Genomic DNA, 13,613 nt, shown 5'->3' on the forward strand with positions numbered 1-13,613 from the left:
TATGTTAGAGAGCGGAAAAACATGCGTAATTTTTGCAATGTAAAGTGACAACTTTAATAGATAAAAGTAGCGTTTTATTTGTTAAAAATCGTTGTATTCGTTAAAAAGAACGCTATAACTTTTATCATATTAAAATTGTCACTTTATTTACCGTGCAAAAATTAATCATGTCTTTTCGCTCTCTAACATAGATAATATTTCTAAGTGATCACAGTGCTTACAATACAGTTTAGTCGAAGCCATTTAGTTTGATATTATATTTATTAGGTCTATCTCTGTTAGTTTATAGATAAAAAGGCGAGATAAAAAGGGGTGGCTTATACGGGGACACCCTGTATATGTATTCGCGGTGAGATTGCGCCCAAGTACTCGCAAATTAATGGTACTACGGAATTTATTTGTGCTTCGCGTGCTGTTAAATGTAACATTTTAATAAAGATGAAATCTCGCCGCAACGTGTGTAATTAAAACTCCAACAACAAATCAGGTTGAATCGACGAGAGAATCGTACTTCCAAAATAATTAAACTAACGAATTTAAAATTAAGAAGGAGCGAAAAGATTTTTATTTTATTCCTCACATTTTTCATATTTTCTTCCATTAACGGATTCGTGTTTTGCTCAATCGTAATATAAATTTAATGAAAAACGCGGGATCTTTCTAGGAGTTTGGCTTCCATTATGTCACCCCGAGAGGGGTGTTCGGCGGGCGAGGTGGCATCCGATAATATTATTAAAGTTTCATAACGAAAGGGGCGGGAGGCACTAAGACGCTTTATGCCATCTTTTTTGTTCGCAGTTGAATACGGAATGGGCTCAAGTTGAAGTGATAAATCTCATCAACGATGGCAGCGGTCTTGGATTCGGCATCATCGGCGGGCGTAGCACCGGCGTCGTCGTCAAAACCATTCTTCCAGGAGGCGTCGCCGATCGCGTAAGCAAACCACAAAAGCTAATATTTTCCCTCCCATCGAGAGATCACCTGAAATTCCTTGTAGAAGCTAATTTCGAAAGTAATCTCTCGCGACACTTACGACGAAATAATCGTCCCGTAATTACAAGTTTCCGCCCGTGCGATATTATTAATATGAATTATATCGAGCGCCGTCCACCTTGATAACTTCGCTATATTATTCTTCTTTTTATCGCGGGATCCTGACTCTTAACGAGTAAATCTTGTCGTTAATCATAGGTTTAACTTCTGATAAGTCGCTCACTTAATCACACGGCCGTGTCGCGTGCGCCTTCCGCGCACTTATTCTTCCTCTCCCTCCCCCTCCCCCCTCCCCCTCGAACTTTCGCGCTTTATTATAACTCGCACGCGGGAGGTCTGCAGCAACGCGCACACGATACGGAGTATACATACACCTATATCGGAGGCGGATCCGATTTTTACGATCGAACGCGCATCGTCCCGTGGCGGCTTGGAAAAATAAACGGACGAGGAAATGAGAAAGCGCGACGGCGAAAATGATCCGGGACGTCAACGTTTTGCTCCGTCCCCCTCCCCCCTCCCCCTCCCCTCCCCCCCCAGGACAATAGCCGCGGAAATTAAACGCTTCTCCTCGCATTGTGTGCCCGCAGGATAATCGACTCCAGAGCGGGGATCACATATTGCAGATCGGCGATGTCAATCTCCGTGGGATGGGAAGCGAACAAGTTGCCGCGGTTTTACGGCAATCGGGCACCCACGTGCGGCTGGTCGTCGCGCGACCTGTGGAGCCAACTTCTCCCGATTATCAGGTATCTTCATTTCCGCAATTTCGCGTTTGCGATCGCGATTAATTACGCGCGATACGCCCCGCGCGTTTGCCCCTTTATTTGTTCCAAATATCCGAGAGGGCAAGTGGCAAATTGCAGGATTCCAATAATTCGCCGATTACACTGCTTTAATGAGCTCTCTCTCTCTATCTCCCCCTCTCTTGTTTGTTACCTTTTTCCTCGAATATAATTCGGAAATACAATTATAACTAGAACACATCGAGAATCAATTAAAATTAAAAAAATGTAGATTTTATCCGATTTTTATTTTTGTCATATCTGTTTTTAATTAATAACCAGCAGATTTTTATTTCTTCGAAAAGAGGATGAAGCCTTTCCTGCTTTGTAATTTATCTTGACTCCCGCGGCGTATACACGTTATTATTTGCCGGCAATGTCTAATATACTCTTGCACAACAAGCTGCAATTCTTTCTCGCGTATAAGAATCGCGTAATCCCGCTCGCGGAAGAAGCGTGCAGGATAATGGCTTAAAACTCGGTCCATTTGTCTATCTCGCGCAAATTAGAAGCGCGCGCGAGGCGTGTCCGCGCGTTTCCGCAAAGGTATTTAAAGCAGTCGAGTTAGGTTGCGCGATGCGAGCCATTAGATTCCAATGCGAGGGCTCGGGATGTGTGTTCGTCGGGTTTGGAGATTGATTGCACGGAGCACGGCCCGCGTACATCATTGTCGAGGTTTCCTCATTGACTATCTCGCGAGCGGGGAGGGAGAGGGGGGAGGGGAGGAAGGCCGGAACTTCACGCATGAAATTCCAGCAAACTGCGAGCCATTAGAACGATACGTTACCGATCTGTCGACTGCAACGCGATCGATATCGCCGCGAGATCCACACGAGTACACACATCCCGCGATTCCGCTCTCTCTCTCTCTCTCTCTCTCTCGACCGCGCCGGTGGATATGTCAGCTCATCAGAAGAAGCACGCCGCGACTCGCGAAGCAATTACACTCGGGGCCGCGGTGACCGAGGACTGTAATTCGGGGATTATGAATAATACATGAGGCAACTTCGCGTTGGTGATGGGGTTCCATTATAGAGAAGAATGGACTCCGGAATTTCTCGTACGCTCGAAATCGCGGAAGATAGAAATTACTTCGCCGCGAGATTAAAGTTGAGGACGACGGCGGCGACGGCAGCCGCCCGCCGGGTTTATCTTTCGCTGACAAATGAGTTGCTCATCGCGTTTTTCAGCGAGCCAACGGCGTAAATAACGGCCGCGTTAAAAGCGAAATAGCAAGGACGATGAATTCAACGGACTTTTAATAAATTAAGTTTTGGACATTGTTGCGTCCGGTTTCTGCGGACGCAATTCAACGCGTTGAACGCGCACGGGCACGCTCGCGTGTAACAAAGTATCTTCATTATTCCGGTGAGATTAAGTAAATGCAAAAAAAGAGAGAGAGAGAGAGGGAGACAAAAAGAGAGAAACGTCGAAGCGCACTCGACTTTTCCGTAACGTTCCGAGAAAAGCGAAGCGGTTTTCCCCGGGTTTCCCGCTCGCGTAGGCTTTCAATTTTTATCGCGTTTGATCGATATTTATATTCCGGCTCCGCGTATAATTCCGGCCGTCGTTCCCCGTGCGAATATTAAACAGTCGGCGACCCGGCTCTGCGCCATCAGCCGCGGAACAGGAATTCTTCCGTGAAATATTTTTTTTTTTTTAAGGGTTGTAACAAACTGTCCCCCGCTGCTTGTCGACTTGTAAATATCACTTGTTGAGGCCTGTTAAAATTCCCTCGAGACCTGTCACGATTCTTGCCGAGCCGAGGTGAAATCCACGTGACATCTGTAAAAATAAAAAAAAGGGAAGAACGTAAAAAAATGACGCGTTACAAGCCATGCGACGCGCAACGAATGCGAGTCCTCTAGTTCTTTTCAATTGACCGTAAAAATCGACACGGAGACGGATTTTCTCAACGACAAGCATTATTTTCTCTTAATTTAATTCCCTCGATGAGGTTAAGCTTTCAGTTACACGAATAAAGTAAATACAATACCTGCCCGTAGTTATGGTACACCGACCCCTGCTACCGCGGGGTTGAAGCGCGCGTAATTGTTATTCCACGCACAGTCCGCCGCGTAATCTCCGTGAGAAATTCTGTGAGGTGCGTCCCGGGGAAAGTCGGGCGCGGTTAACATTTTTATTTACTCGGATAGATTGAAATTTCCACACGGTTGGAAATTCAAAATCCCGGAAAACACGCTCGTCGCGCGGCATATAGAAATGCGCGCTCGTCTCTATAAAAATCCGGGGAATGGGCCAGGGGATGGGAGGTCGTTAGGCGGCCCGACGACGGTGGCGTTGGGACGGCATAAAAATTTCTCATTCCCCGGGTACTTCCAGGCCCTCGGAAGTCACGCCCCGATCGTACCCACGAAAATCCTTGGGGATCCGGACGAGTTGGACAGACATCTGGTGCACAGCGTACCGGAGAGCTACAACATGCGACACGTGCAGAGGGGCGATACCGGCTACGATAACGGCTACATGTACTCGCAGGAGTCCGACATTGAAATGCACGTGAGTGTCGTGCCGAAGACGGCGGGAATCGAATTTCTTTTCACGACGCGGCCTACCCTTTTTCCTGCATCCCCTTCCGGGAGCTTTCACGCCATCCTCGTCATCGAGGTTATACATACCGCGGACACGGAAAAATGTTTCTCTTGTCCCTTCAGGCAAGACCCGGTCTCATCATGGACGTGGTACGCAACCCAATGCCAATTGGAGCGATGCCAGTTATACCGGCGGTGCCACTTCCGGTGCAGCTCCAGGACCTCCCGGTGCTCACCATGGAGCCCCTCGACATTAATTCACTGCCAGAGATGGAGCGCTTCGAGGTCGATCTCACGAAGGACGCTTACGGCCTCGGGATCACTATCGCTGGATACGTTTGCGAGAAAGGTAATGGAAGCTCGAAGTAGTCGCGGAGGAAAAACGTATAGACACGTCGAGTGCTTTTGACATTTTGAAAGCATGCCAAAGCTGCTAAAGAAAGTATGCGAAGTATGTGCAGGCGAGCTGTTGTTGAGGCAGACAAATCGGTCGGATAGCACCCTTAGCGGGGATGAAAACTTTCAATTCTCTTTCTCTCTCTCTCTCTTGCAGAAGAGCTCTCTGGAATCTTCGTTAAGAGCATTAGCGAGGGTAGCGCGGCCGACTTGAGCAATAAGATCCAGATTAACGACCGAATAGTGGAGGTCGACGGGCATTCCCTGCAGGGTTACACTAATCACGAGGCCGTCGAAGTGTTAAGGCGTACAGGGCAAACGGTCACCCTCTGCTTGGAGCGATACCTTCGTGGACCAAAGTTCGAGCAGCTTCAGCAAGCGATTGCCGCGAGCGAATTGAGATTACCTCAGCCGAGTTCACCGTCGATAACGAGCCTACCCAGTTTCCCCATGAGCGCGGTACGTTCAATTAACCGTTGATCGTGGCTTAATTAAAAAAAAATGGCAAATGTACTTTTGTATTAATTAAATATCGCTTCGCCATTGCCCATTGGGCGTCATAGTTTTATAACGTTTACTCAAATTTAACTTTTCATACGTGATTGCGCATATATCGAAAATTTTCCACTTATAAATTCCACATTTATACATTTTAATTATATTTATGCATTATTGAAGTTATTAATATTTATAATATTAATACGAAGTTTTGATATAACTTAATTGTGTGTTATTGAATTTATTGAATTTATACATTTGCGGTTTTTCCCTCCCAGGACGGAGAGACCACCACCGAAATAGAGCCGGAAGGTGAATCTCACACCACCGTGGATAGCGCGGTTCTGCAGGAAGGAGAACGTTTAAGAACGTCCGACGAGCAGGACGAGGCGGCCAACGTTGAAGCGCTGTTGAGCGATCCATCGAGCGAGCTCACGCCTCAAATTCGCGCGGCAATCAAAGCGAAATGGCAGAAGATCGTCGGGCCCGACACCGAGATAGTCGTGAGTACCGCAATCTCGTCGTAGGATAAGATTGCGCGCACAGAGAAAGGATCATCTCTTTCGTTTCTTTATTCGTTTGAAACAGGTCGCCCAGTTGAAAAAGTTCGCCGAAGGTAGCGGTCTCGGGATTAGCTTAGAGGGAACGGTCGACGTGGAGAACGGCCAGGAAGTAAGGCCTCATCATTATATACGTTCGATCCTGCCGGAGGGCCCCGTCGGACAGAACGGCACGCTGCGCTCCGGCGACGAGTTACTAGAGGTTATCGTATTTCCATATATTTTTGGGCGAGGCTTTAACTCTATAGTATCTCCCCTTCGAAAGTGCTCGATAAAACGCTCCGCTCTCACGGTGCAATGTGCCTGAAATCGATATCGTGCTTTCTTGAAGGTAAACGGCTACCGTTTATTGGGCATCAATCATATGGAAGTGGTTAGCGTGCTGAAAGTGTTGCCTATACACGTCCGCATGGTTTGCGGAAGAAACATCGCCTCGCAGGATCCACTTTGCCCCATCGACACCGCTCAACATCAGGCCGCCTTCCAGACCAGAGTGAGTATACGGAGTGGCCGCGACGTCGCGCTGTGAAAACGGTTAAGTCGCGCCTTTGAAAGAATCTATCGGCGAATATCCATATGTTATCTCGTAGAGCATCCTCGGTGGGTCTCTGCAAAACTTGTTGCCCACGATGGATCGCCTTGTGAAAGCAAAGTCGGACGGTTCCTTGGCTTCGACGACGACCACGGCCACGGTGACCGACGCGAGTCTGAATAAAATGAAGTCGCGCTCGTTGGAACCGCTAACCGGTCTGGCGATGTGGAGTTCCGAACCGCAAATTATCGAATTGGTTAAAGGAGAGAGGGGCCTTGGGTTCTCCATTTTGGATTATCAGGTGCGAAAGTAATTTTTCGTAGCACGCGGTGGTTCTTCGCGATTACGAGAGAGAGAGAGAGAGAGAGAGAGAGAGAGAGAGAGAGAGAGAGAATCTACAATAACCTGTTCGACCTGTTTTTTCTTTTCCCGCTCGTCTACGGCTTTTAGGATCCAATGAACCCCAACGAAACTGTGATAGTAATACGATCGCTCGTGCCCGGCGGGGTGGCACAGGTCGACGGGCAGTTAATACCGGGCGATCGGCTTCTGTTTGTGAATGACATCGGATTAGAGAATGCAACACTGGACCAGGCCGTGCAGGCCCTCAAAGGCGCCCCGAAAGGGACCGTTCGCATCGGCGTGGCCAAGCCGCTGCCAATACCAGACAGTATTGTCCAGGTGAGCGATCAGGATGATCGGACCGAGGCTACGAGAGATAGGGATACCGAGGCGGCGACCGCTTCCTCGATCGTGGATAGCCACAAACAGAGACGGGAGTATTTCCGCGAGCGTAAGATTAACGTTACCGAGCCGCCGCACATGGATTTGATCGAGGGCCTGAAGCATCAGCACAACCTCGTCAAATCCGAGAGTTTTTAATTAGGTTCGCTCTAGACTCGGAGCGGTAGACTCAAGGCTCTTGCCTCTGCTAAATTTCACCGCGATTTCGCGACGGTTGTCTTCGAGACGGTCGACGTCGGCGCGGCCGAAATAATCGCGCAATCGAATTACTCTCGGTTCAGCTAACCGTATTCGATCACTGCGCTCGCAAATCACGAGCGGATTCACTCGTTGATTAAATAGAACGTAACGTGCGCACGCGTCTGAATGCATACTTTCTTAACGAGATTCCGTCCATAAAAGTGAAGTAACCGTCCCTGCATTTCATACTATGTATACTAAATACGACATCCATACATTTTGTGACTGTCGTCGAATAATACAAGCATGAGACACATTGTAATTCCATTTTGTGTGTTTAAAATCACAAAAATTTATAGAACTGTTTGTCATTCTCTCTGTATGTTGTTTTTCATCTTTCTCTTTTTTTTTTTAATCACGCGCACGCATAAGTTCGTCGTTTGGTGAAATTGGCAGAGTGAACTTCGGAGAAAACAATTGGCATCGGCACAATGTTAAAGGATACTTTAATACTTGCCATTTTCGTGTGACTGTTTTACAAGACACCAAAGCATAAATTTAGCACATTTACATAATATTGGATCGTGTTGAAATTTTTAGAATTATGGTAATTCGCAAAATGTCTACATATATAATGCATGACGTAGTCCATTTGTGTTTTAAGTCCGTTGTCATCTCATATTTATAGACCAAGTATATTTTATATAGCTAGTACTCTTACGTTACCCTTTCCTTTCCTAGATATTACTGCAAATACGATATTTATGTACGCAATGACTGATTTTCTTTTAGATTATTTGTACACATGCCTTTCGTACTCATTTTTAGCGAATTGCGAATTTATATGCGAAGTATATTTATAGTTTATTTCGAATATATTGTTATCGACACTCGTTGTGGGAACAATTTCATCCCGTCGAATATTTTTTTTAAGGCAACATACATTCAGCATTCGCCCACGGCAATGCACCAGGACGCGTTCAATGTGCTTTGCATCTCGAGATCTGTGTTGATTTGTATGTTCAGGTTGATCATTTTTGTATTGTATTTCTCGCCATTAAGTTTTTTTTATTCTATAATTATTACGGCATACCGCAAAAGGCGTAGGTATTGTTTCGGCAATCGCGTGAAAGACTTTTTATCGCACTGTGCGAGATTGTTGTCCCGCTTCAAGAATTTTTCGCAAGTACTTTTATCCGCAGGTGCTAATTTGACGTGGCAGAGCGCGTCTACTTGCGAAAGAGGCGAGATGGATTAAACGAATGATAAATGATCGGTAGCTAAGTCAAGAAAAAAGTTTAAACGTGAAATAAAATTTTACGGTATGCATGCACACCGATAGAGTGCCGTATATATATATATATGTGTTATTTTATTTCGTTTGTCATCGTCCACCACGACCACCATCCCCCCGCCCCCTCATTCTCCGTCCACTCCAGTTCTTTTTATGCGTTCATCACCTGTGCTTGTTACGTCATAATTTTTAACCGTTTGCTTTTCATTTTCAACGTTTCGTTTTACCCGCGTGGTACGCACTCTTCATTTCCAATAGTATATATTTATATTTAACATTGTGATAATACCTAAAGTATAGTTCTTCCGTGCCGCGTTCTTCGTACCGTTGCAACCGGAACATCCATAAAGAATAACGGCCAGTAAAAACGGCGAAGCCTGACATACTTTATGGGGCCCCGCCCCACGGCGTTATTCCGCGGGGGCGCGGGCCAGGTGTTTTGAATGATTTATGCGATACCTTCGGACGAGATATACCAGCCGACCGGGCGTATATTTTGACGAGCCAAACCTCTTCCCTCGCTTGGTTTCATTTGACTCCCGGACCGAGGGAATCACGCGCGTCTCCCTCGGGATGCGGTCCACGTCGTGGGATTAAGTGGGCTTCATCGCGAGGGGTTTAAGCACTCCGCCTCTCGCACGGAGAAAATAAAGCCAAGGGGAAGATCTCCAATTCTGGAAATCCCCCTCGCGCGTGATTCGTTCACCGAATTGCGGATTTGAATTGTGCTAAAGTGTGTTAAAGTGATAACAATTGCGATAATACATATATATATATTTTTTGTTTTTCATGTTTCTGGGATAGAAAGAGAACACTCGACGTCTGATAGAAGTTGCTAAATGTTATCTCTTATGCAGAATTACAGTTTTTACATCTTTATTTGCGAAAGAAGTGCGTCGATTAATGTCTCTCTTAGATTCTAGGATTTGAAATACGTCAATTATGTATATGCATCCTGATGCAATCGAGATGCAATTTCTGTAATCTCGACGTAAGAAACCCGATAATGAAAGAAAGATCGGAAGATCACGCAACTTTAATATTTATTAATAAGCAACTTTAATTTCTTATACATATATCATATAGACGGTTGTCTCAGACGAATCGGTCCACTTTTGACCAGTATAACTGATAATCCTATGCTCTGCTCCTATATACAATATAATTCCGTCACGATATCCAATGAGCTTTCGATGAGTTTTGTACTTTTTTGCGGTGGTCAGTCGGGGAAAAAAGAGAAAACAGGGGAAAAAGGAAAGAAATAGAGAAAGGAAGGTCGGACGTTCAGCGAACGTGAAAAGTGTGCGAAATGCCTTTTGGCGCCGAGTCTATATCGGTGCCAGAAAAGAAATGGAGAAACGCTAAAGATATGCGGCGTACAAAGAGAGAAAGAGAGAGAGAGAGAGAGAGAGAACGAGAGGAAAGAATGAGAGATAGGTGCGAAAGAGATTTTTTTCGGTAATAGCATTCGGTGTTTACCGCGGAGATGGGGTTTATATTGCCGACCATCACAAAACTAAGTAAGTACAGAACAAAACGATTGTAATAGTGAATGAAAGTTGCCTGGTAGAGTAGCTGAAACAAAACAACTTTATTGCATTCGACTTCTCTTATCACATTACTTCAAAAATTCTTTCGAAACTCACGAAACACACACGACCGTACTAGTGATCTTTGTTTAGCAAGTTGCAAGTTCATTTTGAGGAGTTATGATTTCTTTGCAGTATGTTACATTTGCCATTTGTCTCTTTGCAGTCGGGCGAGAGCGAGAGAGAGAGAGAGAGAGAGAGTGAAAGACATAAAGTAGGTTTTTTAAATAGCTAGCTGACATTTCAGACAAGCGAATAGCAAATACATGAGTGTGAAATATGAATGGGGAAATGAGAGAGAGAAAGAAAGAGAGAGAGAGTGAGAAGTAGAAGCAAAAGATAAGATTAATGAAAAAGAGAAAGATGTAGAGTGTGAACGAGAGAGATTGAAGCGAAAGGAACTGGAGTGAAAGAGAAAGCGCGAGAGAATGATTCGAGCCGGCGGCAAAGTAGCCTGAGGGCGAGAGAACGTAAAAAGCAAAAGAAAGAGACGAAAGAGTGAAAAGAGGGGAAAAGAATAGACAATGAGAATATCGTGAGAACGTTATAAACGAGGCAAGTAAAAGATACAAGTTGAACGATATTAAATCTCTCGTTAATTCTATAATTTTTTTTCTCTTTTTTTTTTCTTCTTCTGACTGTGTCGCATTTTTCCTTTTGCTGTCTCACAAGATCTCTTTTTAAGCGACCTGTTTTTTTTTTTTTTTTTTTTCAAGCGATCTCTCAAGCAAGCTCGTATGTCAAACTTTTCGCCTTTTTGTAGAGCTCTACTACCATTCCACTACTGTCTACTACTCACTGGCACCTTTCTTCACTATTATCAAGAGGCTCGTGTGGGGATCGATACCGTACGTTTACTACTTACTCGCAACCTGTTTATACCTGAACTCTTCCGACCGCCTTCCCGATACTCGAACTACTTCGAACGGGCGAAACGGATGGTACACACATAAGCCTCGATGGCAGCCGCTGGGATATCTGAGCCGCAAGTTACGTAATAAATCGATTCTCCTCCAGGCTTCCTTATTTCTTCACCGCTTAGAACCGTGAAGCTCTTGTTATTATCTTTAAAGCCGAGAGCCTCGGAGAGTCACGCGAGAGTAACACGATCGTACATCAGTTCTTAAATTGCTGTCGTTTATTGACCATCGTTCACACTGTTTATCACGCGCGTTGCTGTTGCCATTATACTGTCCTTTGTACGATTCTATTCACCGTTCTGTCTCATTGCCATTGTCATTTTCCTTTATCGTTTATACCGCCGGTGTACGTGTGTCGCTGTGTCGTTTATCTCGCTCTGTGTTGTGTTTCACACTCTCTCCATCCCCCTTTCCCCGCTGTGTGCATAGCCGCCTATTACGAGCTTCAGCTGCATAAAACGTTTAACGCGCGGGATGATTCTCTTCGCGACATTCGCACATATACGCATAAAAGATTTTCCTCGCAACGCGGTTAAAGGCAACGATAACCCCCCCCCCCTCCCCCCCACGAAAATTACCCCCGTTAAAGGGCGCGCGTGCAGAATGCAATCTCGGACTTTAGGCGACGATTATATGCACGATCTCTTTTTTTTTCCCTCCGACATATTCCGCCGTTCTTTCTTCGTTCGGAATTTTTACTTGACAGTCACAGTCGCTACTCCTGCAAGTGCTTGCTAGAATGTGGCAATTCGCACATTAATTATAATTGGAAGACGAATCAGAACGAGCGCCTTCCTCGATAGATCTGTCTGTCGCGTGTTGCAGCATGCTCGCAGCACCCTCGCTTCACACGCAGACACTAAATATTTTTAAATATTAAACGAAATAGATTCCGATCAGAATCGCGCGACAAATAACTGAAATAAATGTTGCACGGTCATAGTTTCTCTCACGAGCCGATGACAGACGACGACTCGTAAAGCATCCACTGAAAGCGTCTCGCGAGAAGCTTTCCACTAAATTAACCATCGCGGAAAACAGAGAGATCGTGTGTTTCCGTTCCGCAAGAAATCCGACGTAAGCTCGCTGTGCGGTGAAGCGCGAAGAGTATTTCGTCGGAGAACTTATCTCTGCGACTCAACGCACAGCGCGTGGGAAGTTGAAAATAAATTTGAATAAAGACGACGAGAATAATAGCGATCAGACGATAATTTAATCGAGATCGAAAACAAAAAATATATTTAAATCGTAATAAATTATTATTATCGATTGATGACATTTGTAAAAGTGCTCAGTGCGGTAATTAAACGTCTCGGTGAAGAAAACATTTCGTGATTATGCGAAAACACACGTATTTTCGTCGTTGTAACTTGCCCTTTCTCCGTTCTTGAAGAAATTGGAAGGAACGATCGCGCTTCTCTGTCAAAATTTGACGATTACTTTGCGCGAGGACACGCTTCTTTGCACGTTCATCGCAGCGTATCGCAACACGATAATTACGTAAGTCGTTTATCCTTATCGGGACACCTGCGCCAGGTGCGTTTATCTGAACGGCCTTCTTCCTCGCCCGAGTATCTCTTTTTTTTTATTCCTTCTCTTTCGCGCTGTTATTCTTATTACCGCGAGAAAAATTTCACCGGATATTTTACGAAACAGCTGGACTCGTTCGCTGGGAAAACGAGGCTCGACTTAACTTCGAGATTTATCGCGCGCGTATTTTCTTTCTGAAACATGAGCTTCGCGCGCTATTTTCATGAAAGACAGAGAAATCGCTCCACGCCTGTTGATGTTAAATGTTCTGTAGGGACTTCATAAAAATGTGATAATTATTGATGGAAAAGTGTACACACTATTATATCTGATTTCTGTTATAAATTCTTATATTTTGTATTTTTATATGCGACGCAAAAATATGTGAAATTGTAATTTTTATTTGGCACAATAATTAAATTGCATCTAAAAATCTTTGGCTTCTTTCTCATGTAATTTTTGCATAATTTTTTTTATCTATAATAATTTACGAGCGTTTATGAAGATTTAAATCGTTCTTCATAAAATATTTTTAAAAAATTATATATATAATGTATATAAAATAAATTAAACGATTATATTTCTATAATGCAACACGAATATAAATTTCCTCTATTCCCATGATATGTCTCCTCTGTAACATATTAAGTGCACGTAAGATTATTGTCTTTTTTTTCCTTTCGAAACGCTTTGTATGTACTCTTTTCCCCATTTTTCCAAACACAAGCATTTGCTTCATTTTACGTGCAGAAAGCATAAAAGAGATGAACTGACAGTAAACAAGCTGTAGTCGCGTTGGCACGCTTCGTAGAATTTAGCGAGAATGCGACGTGGTAAATTTATTGTCGAAAATACCATAAGTCACACGCAACTATTCAAACACACACACATACACGCACGCACATACGTATCTCTCTAATGATGTATCTTTTTCATTTTTCAGAGCGAGGCGTAAGCGCCGAAGCGGATGCGTTTCTCGTACGAGTTATACCTTTACTGCAGTTATCGACCAAAAAAAAAACCAAAAACAGAAATAGAAA

General features: G+C 44.4%; 1 protein-coding gene across 1 annotated transcript in view; it reads left to right on the forward strand.

Moving 5' to 3' along the window:
- The window catches only part of LOC105451163, a 102,455-nt gene that overhangs the window by 55,755 nt on the left and 33,087 nt on the right, over window positions 1–13,613 (forward strand). Inside the window, exons 8-17 of the mRNA XM_011691441.1 lie at window positions 799–933; window positions 1,584–1,742; window positions 4,122–4,298; window positions 4,454–4,679; window positions 4,884–5,185; window positions 5,503–5,727; window positions 5,813–5,986; window positions 6,116–6,277; window positions 6,375–6,617; window positions 6,767–6,997. Coding sequence (XP_011689743.1) covers window positions 799–933; window positions 1,584–1,742; window positions 4,122–4,298; window positions 4,454–4,679; window positions 4,884–5,185; window positions 5,503–5,727; window positions 5,813–5,986; window positions 6,116–6,277; window positions 6,375–6,617; window positions 6,767–6,997 — 2,034 coding nt within the window. The remainder of the gene's footprint in view (window positions 1–798; window positions 934–1,583; window positions 1,743–4,121; window positions 4,299–4,453; window positions 4,680–4,883; window positions 5,186–5,502; window positions 5,728–5,812; window positions 5,987–6,115; window positions 6,278–6,374; window positions 6,618–6,766; window positions 6,998–13,613) is intronic.

The sequence above is a fragment of the Wasmannia auropunctata genome, unplaced genomic scaffold (assembly GCF_000956235.1).
Source record: "Wasmannia auropunctata unplaced genomic scaffold, wasmannia.A_1.0 LD336053.1, whole genome shotgun sequence".
NCBI classification, from domain to species: domain Eukaryota; kingdom Metazoa; phylum Arthropoda; class Insecta; order Hymenoptera; family Formicidae; genus Wasmannia; species Wasmannia auropunctata.